The 26978-nt window shown below is 39.9% G+C and overlaps 1 protein-coding gene across 1 annotated transcript in view; it reads right to left on the bottom strand.

Annotated features, from left to right (window-relative positions):
• LOC122802726 (acetylserotonin O-methyltransferase-like) overlaps positions 1-26978 on the bottom strand; it is a 196268-nt gene that overhangs the window by 15979 nt on the left and 153311 nt on the right. The window contains exon 6 of the mRNA XM_044072488.1: positions 12146-12286. Coding sequence (XP_043928423.1) covers positions 12146-12286 — 141 coding nt within the window. The remainder of the gene's footprint in view (positions 1-12145; positions 12287-26978) is intronic.

The raw sequence follows: 26978 nt of genomic DNA, 5'->3' as shown, positions 1-26978 counted from the left end.
AAATAAAGATGTCAGTGAGGATTAGGAAGTTTGTAAAACTACAGAAGTTTAAGACTCTTAGATACCTCATTAATGTCAAACAGATCCTACTGCAAAGTCATTCTCTAAATCCATTCAACCATTGTCATCTTCCATTTTTTTGGATTTTTTTAGGATTATTCTGACCATTGTCCTACAATTAGATCATCATCTTTTTTCCCCAGACAATGACATTGATAACATATCCTTACTGATGTATACATTGCAGTCTGTCTCTCCATGTCTCCTCCAAATGACAATCAAGAACAATTTACATTTTTTCCACATTCTCTAACATCATTTTTACTGTTTTCTACAAATATTCTAAATTGTATTATGATGCTTTTGATGATTTTTTTCGAAGGTTAGTACAATAAACTGGCATTCACTTCATATAAATTAGAACATACCTTACCTAATTAACTTCCACATAGAAAATTCTTCTTCCCCTTAATATGTCTTTTACTACTGTAGTTCCTTTGGCTCCTGACTCATTATGAAATCATATCATAGCTAACCCTTCTTTTTCCCTTCCTAATGATGGCCATCTTGCAACACATTACTCTGTTGGTGGGACTTCCCTTTTGGCAGAGGTATTTTTTTATTTGATTTGATTGATTGATTGGTGCCTAGTCTAAAGAGCTTTCTTCTGCCATGAAAGAGGCACATTCATTTCTTGATTACCGATCTTGATAGGGGCAAGATTAATTTATCCTGTATATCTTGTCATGACTACCTGTTGGCTACTTTACATAATGACTGGATTATTGCCAAAGACTAGACGCTGTCTTCTGCCAAATGGTGACACTACTAAGGAAATATTTCCTGATGCTCCTAATGAGATATAGAGAGGAAGCCAAGCTGCTTAATCCCAAATCTCTGATCTGCCTTCATGTTGTTTGACTGGTAATGCTACCTGTGTCCTAAAGAGCAAAAATGAATAATAAATATCTGCACTCGAATACAGGCTGTTCCTTCTCTAAAATTACCGTAATTTCCAATGTACTCATTTTTAAATATTTTGTGGCTTAAAACTCTTCTACTGTATAAAAGTTCCAAATATTATTATACAATATACTTCTCTGTTACTAATTTAGAATATTGGAATATCGATGTTTGTACACTAACCTTTGAATGATAAGTCTGAGGGCACTGTTCATAAAGTTTGTGAACCATTAATGGCTGCAATGTGTGGCCTTGTATACTATGCAAATATATAGTGATTCTTAATCAGTACCTTACATTTGAGCAACAAGCAAAACCTCTTTGTCAGCTACTGAGTGAAACTCACATCAGCAGTAATGCTATGGGCTCAGCTTATGTACGTAAGTTAGGGATGACATGCTACAATACAGAAGTTGTCTAGTATAGAAATGCAACGACAGTCATACTGTGCAACTTACAAAAAGGTATGCATGGCCATTATATATATGGCACCCATTCATTTCAATATGGAAAGCAGTTTAAACCCTGGGTCTGTGGCACCGAGAGAGAAAGTTCTGACTCTAACCTAAATGGCTTAAATGCAAGTAGCTTGTGTATGCTTGTGTACTGGAAAAGCTGCGTAGGAGATGGTGAAGAATGTGTGACCAAAGATTGCCTATCCTGGAGAGAAAGTGTGGCACTTCTTGGCATTCTCAATCACTTAGGTGCCACTGTAAGTTAGGCCAGTGGTCCAGAGCATAAAAAGCATGTGCCCATACCAAGAAGCATGCTGAGGCTACAGTTCAGGTGATGGCAACCCTTGAGAGTGTATGCTCACAGCATGATGAGTGGAGACAATGGGTTTGAGCAGTAGTACAAAGAAGATGCATGGGTGGCTTAATGACGCTCTCCCTTACTCTACATTTCTAGTAGGGGATGACCAGACTGGGCAAGACATTAAAAGGTAAATAAATAAAAAGAAAAAATGTTTCACTAAATTAGCATTCTTTAGTTGCACACATCAGTTTTACATGGCTTCAATCTACTCAAAAGAATGTTCTTAAAGTTGCAAGATATATGATTCATGGACATTTGCAGGAGAGTTTTAATAAGATTCAGAGGCATGTTAGTTATGAATGACTAAATCATGTTATACCTAAGCAGTGCAATGGTGCCAAACTAAAGTAACATGCTTAATTTCACCAGACTGTGTGGCAAAAAAGACAGTGGGGCAAAAGAGGCATAATTTTGCTGAGTACTTACTGAAAGCTGTTCATGTTGATTGTTACATGCATAAGCAAAAGGTGAGATAACGCAATACATAGCCTCATTCTTCATATCTGTATGTCCTGTACAGCTTAAAAATAACTTTTTATAACAATTCCAAAGAACTAAGTCCAAAGGTGATCATATTTGATTAGACTTCTTATTATGATAAAGGCGTTTCATAGGTTCATAGATGGTTACTAGGCTAATGGCAAAAGAGAGCTTACAAGTCTAGACATGATTATCTTGAGTTGCCTCAGTTCTCCTCAGTTAGTCAAGTGACATTTACAGAGAAGAGAGTCTATGGTTAACACCGACTGCCCCTATCCATGAGGGACATTGGCACCCCCCCCCCCCACCAGAGTGAACTTATGATCACCCATCAATCTATCTAGGTTGTGTTTGGGACTATTGTAAATGAATAAAATTTTAAAGACAAATTGCAGTAACACTGAAAACCTTAATTAATTAACTGAATTATTAGGAGAGCAGAGACTGAATAGCAGAGCATAGAGTAGGGGAATTGTTTGTAAACAAATCCTTATAGCAGCTGATTTACTCTTACTGAGAAAAAAAGATTTACTGAAACAGAATTCTGAAACCATGACAACTAAGGTCCTTTCTGTCAACTAGTTATGAAAAGTTACATTATTATTTAAATTTAACATTTTTATATACATATTAATTGGGTAAATTATCATTATGGGCCCTTTTCTGCAATAAGATAAGCAAAAACAGCAACGTTAAAAAGTAATATAAATGTATAACTTCAAACAGCCAGTAACACAAAGTGGGTGTATAAAAGTAAGGCTGGTATTCATAGTCTGGGACTTTGCACATTCCCAGCCATTATCTGCGACATGTAAATAAGGTCAGCGTAGGTCATTTGTGATGAATAAGGAAAACCAAAGCTCTTTTTAAAAACACAGCCATTTATGGAAAAAGTGTAAAGTATGTACAATTCAGCATTAGGAACACATGAACTAATATGTAAAAGCCTTAAGCTTCATATCACTTCATTTGATTTTAAGAATGATGGGCGAGTGTGGCTAAGTTCCATCATGCTTGACAGGTATAAGGCAATCAGCTGACTGTGCTGAGGTTATAATAGAACATTGTTTTAAAAAATGAAGGGGTTTATAATGTTTTATATAGGGGTACCTTTTGTGGACACCATGATGTTTTAAAGACTAGAAAGGGGGAAATAGGAAAGGGTGAAAAGGGGGAAAAAACAATGAGGAGAACACACAAGGAAAACATCAAGAAGGTTTGTGCTGGAGGAGGTGGGAGAAGATGAGCACTACATTTTTGTTGGGGGATAGATCCCCTTATTTTTTTTTTTTTTTTTTTACATGAGAGGGCAATGTGGGTGGGAAATAGGTAAGAGGGTAATGGACTAAGGGTAAGGGAAGAAAGGTTGAGAAAGAGATGGTGCATGAGTCCCTAGTCCACAGAGCCTCAAACACTTCGACTGGGAGATAGGGTTCAGTGGAGGACCCCCATTATCGAGGGGTAGGGGTCTGTGTTGATGTAGCGGTCAGCACCCACTAGGAGAGCATGTCTTTAGCATACTGAAAAAAAGGATTTGACAGGTTGAATCCTTCTGTCCACTACCTGCTCCAGAACATCCTCTACCAAGGTCGAAAGCCTCCCTTTAGTGAGGCTTGTCAGGCTGCCACGTGCCCTGATACTGTGATGACATCCCCAGATGGGCAAAGGGTGACTGTTCTTTTATCAGTAGGTACATGCCTGGGCTCCTCCTTAGGGATTTGAATCTGTAAAAAAAGGGAAATAAATGAGAGAGAAGCACAATAGGATCACAGGATCATAGGAAGTTAGTAGGCTATTGGCACTGAGACCCTTATATGCCTAGTCAAGAGTTTAGCCCATGTTTAGACAAGTCAGCACCCAATAACCCTGTCCAGCAGGGACATAGGTGGAATCCCAGGAATAATTACACCTGTACCCTATTTTGAACCCAGAACCATTGCACTTGAAGAACAGTACATCAACCTGCCAAGCCACACAGCCAGTTAAAATAATAGTAAAGGAGAAATAAATGTATAATTAAAATAATGACAGCAGAGGTAAAAAGGTGGTGGGGAGAGACAAATGTGAAAATACAAATTGATGCTGTACACCATTTTACATGCCATTTCATTTCTTATAACAATTTTATGTGATAATTAAATCCTTATAGAAGTAAACCTTGTGTATGGGAAGTGCTTATACATACAACGGGAGTACTCATTTGGGAAGTTCTTGTATAACTGAATGATATGAATAGTGCTTATGCAAATTGCTGATGAATTCATATGGGAAGAACATTTGTGAGTACTTGGAAGGGAAGTGTGTTCCTCTTAAGTTCTGCACATTTCTTTGTCCGATACTTAATACAGTGCCAAAAATAACCTTTGTAGTTATTAAAAATGATCAGTTAAATTCAAAATAATGCCATTGATACCAATATATCTGTTATATTTGCTGGAAGAGTAATGGTTTCGCCACATTTCTTTCATCTACAATGTTGTAAAAATATTTCCTTATGACCACTAAAGAAAACAGTTTTAGATACAGTACATCAGTTTTACACTAATGATGTCAGACGTGAAGTGCCAGAACCAGAATGAACAAGGTATGGTTAGGGATGTATTTCAGAACCACTCCCTGTAGGGTGAGTTATCACCTTAACCAAACCCAGTTAACTAATGTAGGCATTACACCAGGCACTGATATTATTGGTAAGTTTGGTTTAACTGAAAATGCTTTGTCGCAAACATTTTTTTCTTAAGGGAAACCAGTCACCTCTCACTTATATGCTGGATAAAAAATTGAAACGTATTGAGTAACTGATAACTGTAAAATTTACAATTGCTTCTACTGCTGATGATTGTATACATGCATGCTTTTGTAGTATTACACCTGAATTCCAATTATACACATCCCATATAGTACAGCAGCAGTATTTTTTTTGGGCAGAGGGGGTAAGAATTACTATGTGTGTTATTTACAAGGTTTAAGAACTTACAAATTGTTTTAGATAATAAGGTGTGACAGATAATGTTAGATCGGCAGATATTACACTTTATATTGGTGCAAACTATCATTCAGGAGGCTCCATTTTGTGTTTTGATTTTGTTGTTGTTGTTTTTTTTTTTTTTAGCTACATTCTGATTAGGTTAATCTGGGCCATTCATGCATTACCAGAATAAGCTTGGCGTTGATGAGGAGTGCTGCAGACTATGGAGCTGTTCACAGCATGTTCATGTCAGTCTGGTCACACTTTCATGATTGTCCAAGACGGATGTATACATTTGCATTTTACTATGATTCACAGAGCTAAAATGAAAACAGGCCTTATATGCATAAAATACTTGTAAATGGCCCTGAATTTCCATGGAAAAGTTGAACATTGTCATATTAATTCACCAATACTCAAGGTAAGTGGCAAATGTATTAGGATACTGCAGACTTTTTAAAGTAAGAAAACATTTAAAAAAATTATAATTTAATAAGAAACCCAAAGAACTGAAATTAATGACTAAAGGTTAAGAAATGTTGCTTTTACATATATGATGTGCATGTTATGATGGCAATGAATGATTGATGCAATTTTGTGCTAATTTTAAGTGGGATTTCATTGCATAAACAGTGGAAATGATGACTGATCACTGAAAATAATAATTACTTTGGTATTATTTAGTGGCTTTGCATATATGGTACAAATGCAATCATTTAATTGTGATGTTCTGCAGTGGTAAGAATATCAACATGTAAGCATGTTTACCAGGAGATTTCCAAGTGACAGTGATGAATGAAAAATGTCAGTGTGAAGTATACATGACAAAGGTAGGCAGGAAGGGGAAGGATGCATTTTGTCATAAAACTGATTGCTTTAATGAACTGAATGCACTACAATTAATATTTATCAATTTTACTTGGATAGGTTTGGATGTCTGTCTATAATTATATGATTTGTTTTAGCTCATAGTTTTTATGAGGGTGGAAGGTACATTTGGCCAGTGTTTTGTAGTTTAAAAGCTGATTACATCAAAACTTTTCATTATGTGACTGTGAACCTTTTTTAACATGCGGTATTGATGAAAAATAAGGGATCAAAGTGGGGAAAGAATTTCAGCCATGAGGAAAAGCATGTCTCCATGGCAGCCCTTAGGACACATGGGAAACATCTATTTGGTAAAGGGGGACTCAAAGAAGGTGAGAGGACCAAGGCCTGAAATCAAGTTCTTCTTGACATTAATGTAGTGAGTGGCAGAAATGGAACATTAGCACAGTGCAAGAGGACAAATGATAAGGTAGGACATGCTAGAAGCAAGGCCAAGCAGAATACTATTTCATATACCACTAAAGGGGAGTGTGCCTCTGACAATTAATAACAGATGAGGAAAACCTATACATCTGTGGGGATAACTATGACACAGAATATGCTAGAACAGGAATAATTAGATGTGGTGTGGACACTGATGGATATCAATAATGTCTGCAGCAGCAACAGACTGGTAACAGATATTTATACAGAGAATGGAATGCTGACAATAAATGATCACATTCAACACATGATAATTAATTACTAATAGGTGAACCTTGTATATTAGCACAGAATGGCAATGAAGCCAGTGTGTATGGTGAGTCTCCAATTCACCATTTTATAAGCATACAGTAGTGTTTGAGCTCTCATTATTAGTAATGATTTGAAGTCATTTTCTTTCAAGACCATCATCAGAAATAAACAGTTCCACTATACTAATAAATTTGGATGATATTAACAGCAGAATGAATGTTGGTGATGATGATGATGATGATGATAACATAATTATATTTATTAGGCAGGCAGCCTGAGGAATGTGGCAGACAGTCACCAAGGCAGGATCACAGATACCACGATATGTTAGTAACGCCATAGGAAGTGACAGTGCATCACAAAGTCATGCACATGGTGACATTATACTCAGCCTTGCACAGGAGGAGCAACCATGTACTTCATCACCAGTATATCTAAACCCAGAGGAACACTTCCAGGATGATGTTAGGCATTCAGTGGTAATATTTTCTACAGCGATACCTTTACAAAAGGGAGCCAGAAGCAGGAATTTGTTATAGCTACCCATGTAAAGCAATGGCTGCCCAACAGGAAATGTGTTACAACATTGTTAGGGCTTCGAGCACTGAAACAAAGAGTCAGCTGGAAATGGTCAGAGTCCTCCAGGGTATGCATGAGGTTTTCCAGCAATACATGGAAATAGCACAGAGTAGGGATAGTACCATGATTGCACTGATATAAAATATGATGGCACACCAAGCATCGATGGCCACTTGTATCCATACATTAGTTAGGACATGCCAGAGTCAAGCTGGAATCAGTTTTGCAAGTGGAAGAGGATGGGATACTGTACAGATACAAGGGGGAGATCACATGATATACCACTGCATCTCAGAAGAGTAATATAATTAGTTAAGGTGAACAAGCACAGCACATTTCATGCAGGCAATATCAGCCTTCATGTACAGCAAGCAGAACCTCCCATTTAAGGTCACAATTATGGTCATGCAACAATGTCAAATCAGCTTTTGCAGGATTACTTGCATTAAGTAGGTCAAATCTGACCAACTCACCTTAGAGTTCTTATGGTGGCCCCACTTCAAAACCTCTTGCGCAATCACCTAGCCTATCTTTTAGAGTTGTGTATGGCTCATTTGATCTTGATCTATAAAAACATAACATTCACTAATTGATTCGCCGTTACTTAATTCAGTACAGCAGTTGTTGATTGTGCAGTCTTTAGTAATTTTGTATGTATTTTTTTGTTTATTTCATGTTTCCCTTTTGCACAGATTGATCATCTGTGCCATTGCTGGAAGTGCTTTAGAATTTGCATTTATTTATTTATGTATTTATTTAATTTCAGGCTTTGCACTTTTCTTCCCCTTATGACTGTCCAATACTACTAATACTGAATAGTCCAAATTACTTTGGAATATAGCAGAATCTGTCTTTCCCTTTCTCTTTCATTTGTTTTCTCATAGCGATTGTCCTCTATTTCTATATAAGATGACTGTTTCAGTACAGTCATAGTTATGCAAATAGTCTGACAAATGCTGTGTGTCCATAACATAGCCACCTATGCTGTTATCATTTTCACTAGTGAATGGAAAGTTGAAGCAGATCTGATGGAATCAGAATACCTTTTTCACTAATGCAACACTTGCAGTAATCCTTTGTGCACCTTCGTGGGTTATTATTTTAGTAACTGCTGTTGTTGTTACTGTCAGAAGTAGTGACATAGTCACGGCAGATTCCCCAAAATCTGGACTCTTATCTACTGTTGCAGTAACTACCAAAATAAGAACACATGGAATTCATCAGTAATCTTCAGGGGTGATCATTGCTGAGCCTTCCATGCTATGAATGATCCATCTGTCTGTGGACTACCAACTTTAATAGAACCAGTGATAAAACATACATCTGCTGTAGAGATCTACACTCATAATAACACATCAATATTACACGATGGCCCAGATTCTACTTAAACCAAAGTATCACCCCCAGTTCTGGAATAGTCTGTCTTTGTATATCAAGCAGTGTGGTTTTCTCACTTGCTCACTCCCTCTCTTATGAGTAGTATCCAACTACTAGAGTGACCACACAGACAAGCCACTACTACTGAGGAGGTTTTCATTGCAAATGCAAAGTTTCTTATGAAAGTATATAAATGAAATATCATCTTTAATTAAAGACTCCAAACAGTTTTTGCAGAAAACTTCTGAAGTTATGCATATTGCGGTGATGGCGGCCATGGTGGTGCAGCGGTTAGCGTTGCCACCTCACAGCAAAAGGTTATTCGGTTCGATCCTTGACTGGGGTGCCTTCTGTGCGGAGTCTGCATGTCCTTCCTGTGGTCGCATAGGTTTCCTCCGGGTGCTCCGGTTTCATCCCAAACACATGCTGTAGGTGGATTGGACATTCTAAAATTGGCCTTAGGTGTGAGTGTATGCATGTGTGTGCCTTCTGTGGAAGGTTGGCTGCCGGGCTGGCAACTCGACACTATAAAAACTCCACTGCCAATCATGAGCGAACAGGTGATCCATTGTGGTGACCCCTAACCGGGAAAAAGCCAAAAAAAGAAAGAAAAAAAAGAAGATGCATATTGCGGTGACAGATATAGGAAGACTCTACACTTCATTGAGCATAAAATGGTATTAATGTCTTAAAATACTTATTTGGCCCCTACTATAAAGTAAGATTATGTAGTAGAAATTGTCAGTTTCAATCCTAATGACATTTTTTTTTATTTTGCTTAAGTATTGGCACTCTGACGGGGACATCTTTTGTACTGTATTGGTACTGTGGTGGGGATGTCTTTATCTGTGTCAGCTTAGCTTGCATCAGAATGCCTTAAGTTTCTGCCAGAAATTGAAGACTGACACATTTCAATTGATGATTGACATATTTGAATTGCTAGCATAAAATATTCAAATATTCTAATCTTCACTGGTTCATCAAGAGTTCCTATTAGGGGAACGAAAGTCCAAAATATCGAACAGCTGTATATGCGAAAATGCCATTCATCAATGTGCTTTTTGTGAGATCACGGTACAGTGATGATCAGGAAATCTGCCCTTTCCTCACTGTAGTGAGATCTTGGAGTTGGTGTATATAATTAGTGGGGGGTGTGAGGGGCACAGCTCCCACAAAAGGGTTCAAAGTCCTGCATTTTCACTGTTTACAGCGTACGATTATATGAATTTTCATTCATATAATATAGACCCTTCATCAACACTATGAGAGTTTTACATCACCTGACTTATATAGGTCTTTACTATTTTTTGCAAGTCTACTGGTCAATAGGTGGAAGTGTACCCTTCATAATGAAAGAAAACTCCTGTTTACTTAAAATGACTCTATCTAACGTAAATTTCTTCTTATGAGTTGAATTTTTGCTTATTCTGTAAAGTTCCTCCTCATTTGGCCACCTAGACATCAAGTTCCAGGCAAACAGTGATTCATCTAAAACAACCAGTGATTGGTATCATTCACCTGCCGCAGCAGTACATGCTCTTTGATTGGTCAGATGAAATCATGTTTAAGACAACATGTAAGAAGTAGTCAACAAGTGGCTTTTTCACCAACTCACATCTGAAATATGTTTCTCTTAATAAGATATGACAGAGAGCAGTGTGGCAGCTTCACTACTACACTAACATATATTATTAACTACAGAGACTATCAAAATGTGTAAGTGTGAGTCAACAAAGGGAATTCTCCAACTGCCAGATGTAGAGGGAAGTACATCCTATGATACCAAACAATGGTAATTGAATCACTAGGTGAACACAGGTACCTTGATCATAGCCAGGGTGTTTTTTCCCTTTATGTCAATAGTGCTGGTTTAAATTCCACATTTATTGAAGAGTTTAACTGTAGAAATGATGAACTTGGAAATATACACAGGTCATGAAAACATCTGAACTAGAGTCATACACAGATAAGAATGTTAGTGAACATCTATCTGTGTGTGTGTGTGTGTGTGTGTGTGTGTGTGTGTGTGTGTGTGTGTGTGTGTGTGTGTGTGTGTATAATATTTGTGTAAAATATATGTATAGACATATAAAAACATTCATAGCATATAAGTACCACACAATGCACAAGCTCTATTAGTTTTTGTACAGTAATGAATCATTTCCATAACATGATTAATATGCCATTTTATCATTCAGATGATCTTTCCATATCTGATCAGACTGCTGTTGCTGTTTTCCTAAAATGTTTTGTTTTTCTAAATGATCTTCAACCCCAGTGCACTATTTTACTTGGCATTTTGTCATTCTCCCTTCTGATTTTCCTCTGCAGCTTGTGCATTACTTGCTTTTGATTACATCTTTAAGAAATGACACTTCATGATTTTGATTATGTTTTATGGGAAAGTTTTAACCCTCTCTTTGTCTCGTAAATAAGAAACATGTAGATCTGAACACTCAACCAAAATATAGTTCTTACAGCTAAAATTACACTGGGAAATAATACTGTGCATTTCTTTTTATTGATGAAACTGCTTCTAATAAACCACAGTAATCCTCTGTTCTCCCTTAGCTCTTTCTTGTATGTAAGGTACTGAGTTTACTTTCTTCCTCCTCCATTTGACTGCTGTATGACTCTTTGCAAGTCACTTAACCAGACAGTTCTTCTGAATTTACCCTGGAAAGGGAAATATTTGTTTAGTGGGCTTACTCAGTTAATGGATCTCTAAAATAATCAATTACCTTATCTGCATTAACAAGCACAAAATAAAAGTGCATTTTAGGAAAGGCATACATACACAAGAGCGAGAGGATCAACTGCCAGATATCCTGCATATTTATACATTATCACTGCAAAGTCTTAGTACATGTTATAAGGCATGCAGAGAATTCAACCGGATCAATAGTAAATCTATGCTGTATACTGCAAGATATTCTACTTACATCTTCTCTGCTGTTGTACTTTACTATACAATCATCTCTAACTATAGTTCTTCAGTTAACTTTTTCAAGTACCACTTTCCCTCTGTCGCATTTCAAATGCCATGTTGTTCCCTCTATCACTTCACTAGTTAGTTGCAATAATTTTTCTCTTAATTGTCACCTTTTCCCTATTGCAATCTATTTGACATTTGTCAACAATTTTTAGCATTATCTTGTCTTAGTTTGAGAATGAAGTGAAATTACAAACGCACACACACACACACACACACACACACACACACACACACACACACACACACACACACACACACACACACACACACACACACACACACACACACACACACACACACACACACACACACACGCACATGCAAATAAGTAAGAAAACTGTTATAATGTAATAAACTGTAAGCATGCATGAGTGATTATATTATTAGTTATTGCTCTGTATTACCTTCACAAAGTGTAATTCTCTTTTCATTTGCAGAAATGAAGTGTTGCTTTGCCATTGTTAGCACTTTGGGTAGGTCAAAGATAATGACTTGCTGTTTAGGATATGTAGCAATGCACTGTTTAGCAATGGCTCCTGTACATCCTAAAGCAAAAAGAAACATGTTATCTGTAATGGCTGATTAATTACAACTTGGTAAACAGCACCCCATAAAAATGTAAAAAAATAATAGATAAAAAATAGACTGTTCTGTACTTAGAGGACTGTGACTGACAAACAATTACTATCAAAGCAAATATTGTAAAATGAAAACTTAAAAAAATACAATATTTTTTTTCATTAGCAAGTGATCTTGGTTCATTTGCACAGGAATCATGACAAACTGCATATTCAGTATACTAACTGATGACTACCAAAATGTTGCTATATGTTCCAGATTTTAAGAGGTTATTTGATTATCAACTTTGAATAACTTCTATAGTTGTAGATAAAAGTTGTTGCAAGTATAAACTTAATACAGTAAAGAATTCAGACAGGTTCCTGTTCAAATTTCAAGGACTCTTAAGTGTGATCCTTGGGCTAAATGTATGACAAGAGAATATATACTAAGTTGTCAGGGCTGCAACACCTCAGAGTATTTTCCCTTTTCTCCAAGGTATAGTGGCCTTAGAGTTAAATATATTTAAGTAGCAACCATGTAAGAGTATAGCTAAGAGTACACAGTATGAAATTGTCATGTAAACGTACTTTAGTGGCAATTAAACACATTTTGAGATTCATTGTATTACTTTGTCAGTGGCACTTCCTGGGATTCAATAAACTCTGTGCAGGAATAGTGCTATTCCTGCATGGAGTAGTTTGTGTCTGTGTAGCCACAGCAGTGTACCTTGCATATTAATGAAGGTTTGCTGCTGTTTAAGCTACACGAACCATGACTGAGTGCAAGGGACGTGTCTAAGTAGTGCACAGACCACAAACAAGCCCCCTGTGTTCAGAAAGTGCTGTACTTTGCTGCACTTTCTAAACCTGATCCAGCATAATATTAGAGAATTTATCTAATATTATGCCAGTATTTCAGTGTCCATAGACACTGAAATGAATAAATGAATTTCAGTGTCTGCAGTCACTGAAATACATATGGGAGTAGGAAACCAATGCAGGGGTGGTGTGACAAGTTCTGTGACACACCCCCTGCATTGTAAAACTGTCATATGACAACTCGCAACCTGCTAAAGCAGGAAATGTGGACAAAGGCGCAAACAATAGGGAAAAAAGCCCTAAAAGGGGACACATCTGGAATATTGCCTTCACAAATTTAGAAAGTTGATAGAAAACAGAATATATATTAGCATGAATCTCTGAAGGATAGATGCCTGAAAGACAAATGCATGCCATTATTTCCTGACTGCAATCCTCAATGACTTGTAAGAACACCACAATACTCACTATATAACATAATAATATAATAATAATAATAATAATAATAATAATAATATTATAAATTTTTTCTAGACTAAGAAATGTTTAAGCGTAGCTAAGCAGGTGTGTGCATTATGGCCCTTTGCTTACCATAGCTTAAATATCACATAGGAGATAAATAAAAATATACAGCTGAAAGTCCCAAGCTGAGATAATGTAGTGGTTAGAGTCTTGGCTTTACAGGCAGGCATTCATGGTTTGAGTACCAAGACAGGCAAGTTGTTTTCAAATGGGAAAGCAGTATTAATTTATTTTTAAACTTCAATTATGTAGCAACTGTTTTTGTCAGCTAGGGTAGTGTAGCTGGTGTAAAATGTAACTTTGAGTGCATATAATATGTGAAACCACCCATGTATAAGTATCCCATGCAGTATAGTCACACCCCTTGCCAGTGTAAGGAAAGCACATAGAGGGATGTCATGTAAAGTAAATCATATATACTTAATAAATGAAGACAGTATTCTGATATATTTAAAAAATTAAAAGTGAACAATGGTTAGCAATGCTCAGCTATGCTTAGGTATAACCATTGCTAACGCGTGAATGCTAGGCAGCAGATAACTCAGCTAAGTAGATTTGTGCACTGTTTAGCAGAGCTTAACCCTTTTGAAATGGTCCAATGACAGCAAAGGGTGGGAATATTGCACTATTTAAATGGCACAGGCAGGAATACAGCCATAATCTGTTATAGTTCATATGTGTAGACACAATGGCTGGCATAGGAGAGGTAGTGCATTTTCGGGCCAATGCTGGGCCATTCAGGATTCCAGGATCATGGGCGGACTCCTAGTGAAAAAACACGAGGAGAGAATGCTGCAGAGTCAGTACCAGGGCTCCCAATAGAAAGAGGAGGCCTAGGACCATCTCACATGTGACCTCATCACTGCTACTGGCATCCCCCGGACTGGTGAGCAGGTACAACACCACTATGCCAAGAGTAGGAAGGGGTGCTCCTGGAGTAGTGGATCCAAGATGGACAGGACTGGAATGCTCCAGTAGTGTGTAAGTATCAGTATCAAGTAGTTTGTAGCAAATACGAGCCTGAGAATGTGATAGACAGATGCACATAATGTGTGTTTTTCTCCCCTACAGCTGCAGCAGAGAGGGCTATGAACATCAAAGCCCATGGTGACAGACTGCTGAGGCTGTGGTGACAGGCTGGTGAGTACAAATCTATTTTTCAGTATATTGTTCAAATAGCTAAGAAGGAGTACATTGCTTACTGCTAGTAGGTATACTGGTACTGTGTGAACTGAATACATAAAAATGTTTTACTGACTAATATTGATGTACAATAAAGACCCTTACAAAAAGCTGTCATGTTTATTCTGGTATGTTGTTGTAGACATATATAGAATGTATACAGGTTCTTCACAGCAAATATGGCTGTGACAGCATACATTAACTGAGGTTCATCTGTGAACAAGCTGTTAAGAGAAACTGTAGATGTTGTAGCTGTAAAACAAGATATAAATTAAATGTGAAATATGTACTGCACTAAGCTCTGAACCCTGAATAGTAATATGTAAAATATCAGAGTGTGTTCCATGCAGCATTGCATTGTGTTAACCTTTGCTTTCCAGATTGTAGTAATTCAAAGGAGTAATGCACAATTCAATAACTAGCTGTCATGCATGCATCACTGGATTAAAAGTTCAGACTGTCTAACCAAGAGACTATTAGACAGAAACCAATGAAACAAGAAAAATCAGTACCTAAATAGCTCATTGTGATGAGATATAGCTTAGCTGCCAGTTTGGCACACCCAGACATGGTTCAAATCAAGGGAGTGGTACTAAGATGTATGCAAATATACACACAAGGAATCAGTAATAAATGTAAAAACAGTCAGGTAGTGTTAATGGATATTTTCCCCACAGGTTTTACAGGTAAGGAAATGTTGACCGTAGCTGTAGGAAGGGTATACTAATAAACTGTGTACAATTTTTCAGTTGTCCTACCACATGCCTGCAGATGACAGCAGGATAGGTACATACAATATGCACTCTTCCCGAATCATACCTTTCAACTGTACAGATATTCACTGAATGTCCAGATATTTGTCTCAAATTTTTGGTCCATTTTACATAAAGTAGTGGTGTCATGGCAAATCAGTGGCAAATCATTATAGACTGAAGTTAGAAAATAATGATAGACATATAAGTGCCAGACATCATATCCTTCAGAAAAGCCATGCAAATGCAAAACCTGTTATTTTATCAACTTTCTACGTTTGTAAGAGCAATATCTAAAAATTGTCCCTATTTATGGGCCTTTGTCCCACTCCTATGTATGGCTTTGTCCAGATATCATGCTCTAAGAGGTTGAGAGGTATGTTCCCAATACATGTCTCTCATATGTCATGCTGTCATGGTTAGAGGTCACTGCTGCAAATAATCCTGTACACAGATAGGAAACCAGTTGACGTATGCCAGTAGCATACTCACATAACAGAAGTTCAGGGTACCCCTCCTGTGCCAGATATTTAACCCTGACATGTACGAGTCCCCTCTAGTCATGTACCCAGAGTTGTCACAATTTGCCTCATACCATTCCAGGCTGACAGTTTAATAAGGTATGTTTGTACTACAGAAGCTATGGGCCATGGGTAGATGTAAAGTGAGGGCAGACCCATAGAGTATTGAGCAGAACTGTTGGGGAAAATAGAAGCATAAACAGTTATTAATGGACTTTTTGTCTCTCCCCCACCCCTCATCTGCATCAATAATTATTACTCATATACTATGGGTATGTTGTGCTCCAACCCTAATGTTGGGACTTGTGTTATAGTATTGTTAATATGTTTGATTGCTTTTATGTTAACATACCTTGTTTAAATACCATTGTTGGTGCCTGTTGCTCTCAATGTTACAGGCATGCTGTTACAATGCATACTGTTGTTCCATTTATGCATGTGTTCTGTTTGCTATGCAACTGTTTCAAATCTGTTTTATGGGGTTAATTGGTACAAAGGCATCAGCTGATCTTGACCATTACCTACAAAAGGCAAGCTGCTGCCTATGCAAAACAGATGTATACCCTCCATCTTGAAGAGAGAGAGAGAGAGAGAGAGAGAGAGAGAGACAGCCAGACAGATGAAAACAAACAAACCAACAGAAATTGGAATCAAAACAACTATACTTGGGGAAAAAAGGTATTTCAAACAAGTAAGACAAGTAAGCATGTTATGGAATGCAGTGGGGGTATGCAATAATGGGACATATGAAGTTCAACAAATATGTCTCAAGAAGACTAGCTGTACTAATATATTGCTTATCAGAACCTATGGCCATAGCATCTGGGTCTGTCTGCAGTGACATAGATCACAGCTCAGGCCCCTGAGTCACCCCAGGAAAGGATGGCTCACATATGACTACTACTGGAGTGTGTGTTGAACAATACTGACTTTGACACTGCTAAGCCAGCTACTGTGATGTTGTAGATATCCATATGTTACTTGTGAGTACAAGTATGATATACATGTTTGCCTCAGAAATGTGAGAGACCTATACAGGGTATTTGCATAGTAAACTACTGTTGCAGACATGTTTGTTGAACTGCATGTGATATACTGAGTTCATACCACTTAACTGCCCAGTGTTATGCACACTGACCATATGTGTGCCTCATATTTGTAGTCATTTACTCATAGAGTTGTATTACATCTGGCAAATCATTGGAAAATCTGTGAAGACTGACATTACAGCATCTTCTTTTTCTTTTGGCTGGTCCCATTAGGGTTCACCACAGTGGATCATCTGTTTCCATTTCTTCCTGTTCTCTGCATTATGCTCCATCACATCAACCACCTGCATATCCTCTCTCACCACATCCAGAAACCTTATCTTAGACCTTCCTCTTTTCCTCTTACCTGGCAGCTTCATCCTTACCATCTGTTTCTCAATATACTCAGCATCCCCCCTTAGCACATGTCCAAACCAACATAATCTTGCCTCTCTGGCTTTGTCTCCAAACTGTCCAATGTGGGCTGACCCTCTAACATACATATTCCTAATCCTTTCCACCCTTGTCAACCCAGTGCATATCATAACATCTTTAACTCTGCCACGTCCAGCTCTGACTCCTGCCTTTTTGTCAATGCTACTATCTTCAACCCATATAACATAGCTGGTCTCACTACCCTCTTGTAGACCTTCCCTTTCACTCTTAATGATACTCATCTGTGACAAATTACAAATGTGACAAATCACTCCTGACACTCTTCTCCACCCTCTCTATCCTGTCTCTACTCTCTTCTTCACCTCTCCTCTACACTCGTCATTACACTGAACTAGAGATTCCAAGTATTTAAACTCATCCACCTTTGCAAACTCTAAACTCTGCATCCTCACCATTTCTCTATCCTCCCTCTCATTCACACCCATAAATTCTGTCTTAGTCCTGCTGGTCTTCATTCCTCTCCTCTCTAGAGCGTATCTTCACCTCTCCAGGGTCTCCTCAATCTGTTTCCTACTCTTACTACAGATCACAATGTCATCTGCAAACATCATAGTCAACAGGGACTCCTGTCTGATCTTGTTTGCCAACCTGTCCATCACTACTGCAAATAAGAAAGGGCTCACAGCTTATTCCTGATGTAATATCACATCCACCTTAAACGCATCTGTCTCTCCCACCACAGACCTCACCGCTGCCAGACTACCCTTGTACATATCCTGTACAACTCTTACATATTTCTCTGCCACTCCTGACTTCCTCATACAATACCACAACTCCTCTCTAGGCACTCTGTCATATGCTTTCTCTAAGTCCACAAAGACACAATGCAACTCCTTCTGACCTTCTCTGTACTTCTCCATCAACATTCTCAGAGCAAACATCCTATCTGTAGTGCTCTTTCCTGACATGAAATGATACTGCTGATCACTAATCATCAACTTCCTTCTTAACCTAGCTTCCACTACTCTTTTCCATAACTTCATGCTGTGACTGATCATTGTTATCCCTCTCTAGTTACTACAGCTCTGCACATCACCCTTATTCTTAAAATCAGTACCCAAACACTTTTTCTCCACTCCTTACACATCCTCTGACTTTCCAAAATTTCATTAAACAGTCTGATTAAAAACTCCACTGCCATTTCTACTAAACACCTCCATGCTGCCACAGGTATGTCATCTGGACCAACAGCCTTTCCATTCTTTATCTTCTTCATAGCTATCCTCACTTCCTCCTTGCTAATCCATTGCACTTCCTGATTCACCATACTCACATCATCCAACCTTCTCTCTCTCTCTCTCTCTCTCTCTCTCATTCTCTTCATTCATCACCCCCTCAAAGTATTCTTTCCATCTGCTCAACACATTCTCCTCACTTGTGAGTATGTTTCCCTCATTATCCTTTATCATCCTTATCTGCTGCACATCTTTCCTAGCAGGGTCCCTCTGTCTAGTTAATTGGTACACGTCCTTTTCTCCATCCTTAGTGTCCAACCTTTCATACAACTCTTCATATGCCTCATCCTTAGCCTTTGACACCTCTCTCTTTGCCATGCACCTTATCTCTTTATACTCCTGTCTACTTTCTTCATCTCTCTGACAATCTAACTTCTTCTTTGCCAAGCTCTTTCTCTGTATACTCTCCTGTACTCCCTCATTCCACCACCAGGTCTCCTTGTCCTCCTTCTTCTGTCCAGATGTCACACCAAACACCTTTCTAGCCATCTCCCTTAATAGCTCGGCTGTAGTTACCCAGATATGCAGTAACTCTTCACTGCCACCCAGCGACTGTCTTAACTCTTCCCTGAACTCAACCTCACAATCACCCTTTCTCAGTTTCCACCATCTGATCCTTAGTGCTGCCCTCACACTCCTCCTTTTCTTGATCACCAATGTCATCCCACAGACCAACATTCTATGCTGCCTAACTACACTTTCCCCTGTCACCATGTTACAGTCTCCAATCTCTTTCAAACTAGCTCTCCTGCATAGGATATAATCCACCTGTGTACATCTTCCTCCACTCTTGTATGTCACCCTATGCTCCTCCCTCTTGTTAAAATAAGTATTCGCCACAATCATGTCCATCCTTTTTGCAAAATCCACTACCATCTCACCTTCTACATTTCTTAACACCATACCTGCCCATCACTTCCTCATCCCCTCTGTTCCCTTCACCAACATGCCCATTGAAATCTGCTCCAGTTACCACTCTCTCACCCTTAGGTTCAGTCATCACCACTTCATCCAACTCACTCCAAATGTTTCTTTCTTATCCATTGCACACCCAACTTGCGGAGCATATGCACTAACAACATTCGTCATTACACCATCAATTTCCAGCTTCATAAACATCACTCTATCTGACGCTCTTTTCACCTCCAAAAACACTCTTGGCATACTGTTCCTTCAGGATAACCTCTACATCATTTTTCCTCCCATTCACACCAGGATAGAACAATTTGGACCCACCTCTGATACACCTAGCCTTACCCCCCCCCTCCATCTGGTCTCTTGCACACACAATATATCAACCTACCTTCTGTCCATCATATCAGCTAGTGCTCTGTCCCTATACCAGTCATACTGCTGACATTAAAAGTCCCTACCCTCTCTACCACACTCCTAGCCTTTCTTCTCTCTTCCTGCCATATGAGTGTCGGACATCCTCCAGAGTATGTCTGTGAATGCAAAGGCTACTGTGCTATCAAATGACTTTAGTGTGTTACTGCTATATTAAGAAAGTGTCACTAATTTTGACCCATTGCCCCCATGTATGTGTGGTATCCTTCAGATGCCCTGCTCTAACAGGTTGAGAGGAGTGACTGAGCAGCAAGAGTATAAATACAGTGTGCCATACTGACATAGAACAGAAATGTATATCAGGTATTACCTGTGAAAATGTATGTATAAGTAGGTGTACCTGACTGCCTCTTAACAACAGACATGGGATGCAAAATGTCAGGTAGATAAGCTGTACATGTTGTACACATGTGTAATCTTAGTTTCTGTGCATCCAACAGTTAGATTTCTACAGCTACTGGTTGTTGCATTGCCCTGACACAGACATGGGTACTAGAATAAGCATGATTATCAGGTTGAAATTGGAGATGTGCCCAACTATGTCATGACCTTGTGTCCATGCCTACTGCAAACAGCTAAATGACCACCTACATAGCTGTATGGACTCAGCAATACCTTTACCTGTAAAACCTGTCTTCACCAAGGTAGAGTAATTCCCTTTGCTGGACAGCAGCAATACACAAACCACATAATCGATCACTATGAGTACAAATTGGACACATCCACCAAGGACAATCACAAGGCTGTCTTCACATATGTCTGCAGTCTCAGAGGCAACAACCCAATCCACCCTATAATGGTGGTCAATCACATCACATACACATACAGCATAGCTATAGCCAACCTGCTGCAGACAGATTTAGGGCAAACATTGCCCCCCCCGGCTCACCATCAGTTTAGGTGGATATGCACAGCACCTATGCCCCTCCCCTCATCATCAGGGAGCAGGTGCATACTGCCTAAGCAAAGTCAGCAAAAGCAAGTCTCCATGGGACCTGATAACATTCTTGTCTGCATCCTACATGAACTTAGGCATATGCTTCCAGCTCCATTACACACTGTATGCAGCAAAGCCTGAGCACCGTTGACATTCCATCTGCAAGGAAGATGGCTGCTGTCATCCCTCTATACAAATGTGAATGATGTATGGGGGTTTATGCAATGTACTAGCCTTCATTGGAGGGAACATGACACATCAGGACCAGGAGTGCAATGCATGTTTATACTGTGCTGATAGATGGCAGGGGTATGATGTGGTCGTAAGTGATGGCTAATGATAGGCAATGTTGATGTGCTGGGTCTGTAAAAAACTTTGGGCAATGTCTGAGGTCTTGTGATGTGTTTCTCTGTTTATGTCTTCCAGGTGACATGCAGCAGCAATCAACATATACTGCAGCTGAAAATGCAGCCATCACCGATGCCATAATCCAGCATCATGGGGTGATGTTCGGCCATAGCCGACAAAAACTAAGGGAGCAGACTGCTCTGTGGGATGACCTTGTCCACAGAGTTAACACCTTGGGTCACCATGGCCGCACATATGATCAGGTCAGGCATCGGGCAACTGACCTGATACGTCGTGCCCGGCAAAGGGCTGCTGCCATGGCCAGGGACCGTACTGCTACAGGTGGGAGTTCTGCCACACAGACCCCAATTATGGCAACAGAGGAGCTCCTTGCCAACATTGGGGCAGCCACCACACAACAGCCAACACAAGAAACACAAGACATGCAGTTGATTGGCACCCAGGCAACAGGCAAGGAGTGTCCAGGTAAGACCACAGTGCACATCAATTTAATCTTATACCAGTCATACTGTCTTCTGTAGAGTATCTAGATGCATATGTCACTTCAAACTGCATTTGTGGATGGGGTTTAGTAATGCACACAACTGCACATCTATGGTGAAGGACAGCAAATTTTGTACTATCAGAGCTTGTACTGTACAGGTGCAGAAAAGTAGCATTCATCTCAACAGATGCCAAATGTGAGTCTGCTGACAATACCTCTACCTCACAAGTACATAAGTCCTCCTGGTCTGGATGTGGGACAGCAGCCTGAAGCCACTTAGTATGGGATTTTCCTGTTGTGGCTCACCAGTACTCCAGGCTTGTTAAGGTCATGCATTACACAATCCACACAACTCTCACTCTCAGCCATATTGCAATATCTGCATGTTCACTTTTGGTGGGATTAACTGCATTGCATCACAGTGGTCATTACAGGGGCCTATTTACAGGTGATGTCACATGTCTGTATACCTCACAACCTGTCATTGCAAGAAATCTGGACAAAGGCTGACAAAATGGTGGGACAAAGTCCCAAAACTAGGGGCATATTTTATAAATTAGTGTTACACAGTGCATATAAATGGTGTGCACACACCTGTCAGAATGCCAGGTATTTGTGATATACAAAAATGAGAGCACAATAAAACTTTTCTGAATCTTTACAACCTTTCATGTGACCTATAACCTTTACAATTCAATTGTAAAACAGCAAATCTGTTAGGGAAACAACTATGGCACATGAGAAACATAAAAGAAGCTAGATGCATATGTGTGCACAGGCTGAAGCTAATATTGTGCTGAAGCAGCTTTAGATATAATTACAGCATTACTTCTTCTTGGGTACACACCTGCCATTAGTTACAGAGACTCTTTGATTAACAGCAAGTAACAGTCAGCTGTCCTACCAAGATTATCCTAACATTTACTCAGTTGCCTGTTACAGCAACAGCCATAGTTCGCATACAGCTGATGAAGCAGCAAAAGGATCTCATTTGCGAAAGGTATCAGCCAGAGAAGGGTACACACACGTTTCCACAGCATTGCATATATCATGGAACACAGTGAAGACAGTCATCAAATGGTGGGGAAAATAAGGAGCAACAGTGACATTGTAAAGAACTGGACATGCTTCCAAGTGTGAAAAAGACAAGACCCAAACTGATCAGGGAGGTTGCCAGGAAACCTACAGCAACACTAAAGTCATTGCAGGAATCTCTGGCAAGTACTGGTTGTGTACTACATGTGACAACAATCTCCATATTCTCCACATGTCTGACCTATGGGGTAGGGTTGGAAGATGAAAGCCTTTTCTCACACAGAACAACATACAGGTCTGTCAAATTTCTCAAGAAAAATACATCAGGTCTCCAAAAAGCATGTGGGGAAATGTGTTGTGTAGTGAGACCAAGGTTGCACTTTTTGGCCATAATACCAAAAGGTTTGCTTGGCACAATAACAACACTGTGCATCATCAAAAGAACGCCATCCCCATGGTGAAGTATGGTCATGTTAGTGTCCTACTTTAGGGTTGCTGTTCATAAGCTGGAAGTAGGCCTTAGGCCAAGGTGGAGGGAATAATAATAGTTCCTTTTGGCCTAAAATATTCATGTGTCTGTTATAAAGCTGTAGATGGAGAGGAATTACACCATTCCACATGACAATGACCCAAACCACACATCCAAATACAAAAAAGAATGTCTTCACCAGAAAACAATCAACATTTTGGAATGACCCAGCCACAGTCCACACCTACATCCAAAAGAAAATCGCAATCTGACAGAGTCAGTGGGCTTCTGCAAGGAAGAGTGTGCAAATATTGCTAAGTCAAGATGTACCATGCTGATACACACCTTCCCAAGAGGGCTGACTGATGTTATGAAATCAAAATGTGCTTTAACAAAGTATTAGTTTAAGTGTGTGCACAGTCATGCAACCAGCCTATTGTACATATTTCATCTTATATATGTTACCCCTAACCAGTGTGTTTGTGGTTCAATTGGATTGCACAGGTTATAGGTCATATTAAAGGTGGGAAATGTTATCACTTGATTTCTTTGGTCTCATGTTATATAACAGACAACCCTGGCATGTTAATAGGGGTGTCTACACTTATAATATCCACTGTTAGCTTAGAAGGTTGTTAGTGTAACTGTTTCTGTTGTAACATACATGTACTGCAGGCTTTGAAGTGTGAAACTCAAAATATGTCATTAATTAGTGACATCAGTCCTCAGATTATCCCAGTAATGTGCCATACAAATGCAGGATTTAAGAAGAACAAAACAGAAATATGAGCCACACATGTAGACATTCACTGACAGTCTGCACAGTTGAGAGGTATGTTCTGTAGGAGTTGCCACTGTGCTATACAGGTGAACAGTAATTATGTGTATATGGGGTGCAGTGTGTGCTGCTTGAAGGCCCATCACCAACACTACTCACGTATCACAGTGGTGTATATAAGAAGTAACATTAAGTGGAAAGGGCTGCACTGCATGATGTCAAGGGCCTATCCAGGTGTGTATGAAGTGGTCTGACTGTGTTGTGAATGTCAACAGTTGGATATTGTGAGGTCTGTGTAATGCCTGTCTGCCACCTCACGTGTGTGTGTGTGTGTGTGTGTGTGTGTGTGTGTGTGTGTGTGTGTGTGTGTGTGTGTGTGTGTGTGCGTGTGTGTGTGTGTGTGTGTGTGTGCACTTGCATGCACATGTGCGCGTGTTTCTGTATGGATGGGTGTACATGTGCGTGTGCATTTGCATGTGTATGTGTAGCAGCAAACGTTCTCGTGCAGGTATTAATTTACATATGTTGTCTTCCCCCCACAGGTGGAAATGGTGGTCATGGTCCCTCCACTCAGAATCTGATGTCAGTGTCTCTGCAGACTCTGACAATGATGATGGTCATAGTCAGGCACAGGTGGGGTTGTCAGGGGCTTAATCTGTGCCATTGGTTGGCATCCCAGAGTCATCCACAATCTTCCCATGCACAGTCACAATGCCCACACATACCCTGTCCCCAGCAGCCACAGATGATGGACAGTTGTCAGGTGGTGGCATGGAACATGCTAGTGTGGTGACTATGGCAGGTCTGAATGTAGACACTGTACATAGCCAGAGTGCAGGCGAAGTCCAACGCAGGCAGATGGACAGGGGTGATTGCAGGAGGACTGCTGCTCATCAAGCTGCTGTTGCAAGTACCACAGCAGGTGTCACCAGACACATGTTTCAGGCTGTCATGGATGCACAGGCACATAGTGACTGCAACTACAGACAAATATTCAGAGTGTTGGATGCAACTCTTCCTGATTTACATGGCAACATACATGACCTTGTTGAATCCACACATCAAAATATTGAGGTCATGAGTAGATGGTGGGTGAGACCTTGGTAATCCTCAACCATGGCATGTCTATGCTAGAGTGTGTGATGGGAGATGGGTGTCGGCCATCTGGACGTTGGTCAGCACCAACATCAGCTGAGAGTCTATGGGGCTGTGCAACTTCACACTCCTGTAGTAGCAGTGACACCAGCACTACCATAGGGGTATTGCTGTCCACATCACAATGGAGCAGGCCATAGGCGCATGGTCCTGGCTGGTCCCATCAGGAACATGGATCCAGAAGACAGCAGTTACCATCAGGAAGCAGTACTGCATCTGGCCTTGGGCCTGGTGGTGCCAGTGAGACCCCTGGCAAGACCAGTTCCCATGTCTGTGGCCAGAGATGATGAACTGGCACCCTGCCATTTACAGTCCACAGCTGTCCAACATACCCCTGTATAGGGCAGCCACATGGCATGATTGTGTGCATACAGATACACACATCTGTATCACAGGCAGGTCAAATCCAGACACACACAGACGATCTATAAGATACCCCTCCAAACACACATACATGATGTCAACCATATGGTCCAGCCTAGGCCTCTGGCAAACCCACACCACATCCTGTGCATATGATGATACCTGTGCCACATCCCTGTCATCCATACCATCGATGCAGGAACATTCTAATATGGGTCTGATGCACAGGGTGAATATAGTACAGTGTAGCTTTGTAATACTGCGTAAGGTGCTGTCTGCTTGCATTTGTTATGGGTACACATAAAGGTGTATGTACCTTATTAGCCATGATGCCTTATTGTTGTTAGTACCACTGACTGAATGTAGTCTGACATGCTGTGTTCTATTTGTGTTCTAGGTGTCTGCAGGCTGTGGCCCAGCAGACATTACCAACATGGAGTATGGCAGAGTGGAAATACACCGACTGTTTCATAGTCAAGGTACAGATTTATATATACATTTACCAGGTGTGTATACATGCAACAGTGTGTGCAGGACACTGGTGTCAGACAGTGTGACCTTGCATACATACCCCTTATCACAGAAGGTTATCCTTCAGACATGTCACCTCAGTGTTGTGTAGTACCACAGGCTCATACATACAGAACAGATTACTGGAGTACTGTCAGTAGTTCTCTCACAAGTGCAGCCATTAGATTAACCACAACAGATTCACCTGTCAGCACCTGTTGCCCCTGCCTTTTCTTTCCCATACACTCATCCCTGATGCATTTGGTGAGGGCATGCATGGTATTGTGTACGACAGGTTTGTGGTATATATTCCTGAGTTCACAGGGTGGAACAGGGAGACAAAATGGTATATCCTTCACATACACACAGTAAAGACTGACACACGGGGTGTGCATACAGTAACACAAACACAGTTGGCAATAGAGAGATTAGTAAACCTACATATCCACTTTAATGGACTATAGTGCTACATACACATGACATGCCCTACATAGATTATATGCATGGGACATAACCCACTACCTCTTACTACACTTAATGTTGTGAATGCCTTCATTGATGGTAAGATAACCCACCAGAAATAGCAGCTGGAGTCATCTATTGCTCCTACAAGCCTGGACAAGTGATAGGGTAAAAGACGTTGTATCACCATGATGTTTCAGTCAGGTATGACATTTGATGCTAGCATGCATGTCACTACACTAACTGTGACCTA

This window comes from Protopterus annectens, chromosome 5.part0 (genome assembly GCF_019279795.1).
Source record: "Protopterus annectens isolate FY-2018-M chromosome 5.part0, PAN1.0, whole genome shotgun sequence".
NCBI lineage: Eukaryota > Metazoa > Chordata > Ceratodontiformes > Protopteridae > Protopterus > Protopterus annectens.
This window is presented reverse-complemented; position numbering and strand designations above follow the sequence as displayed.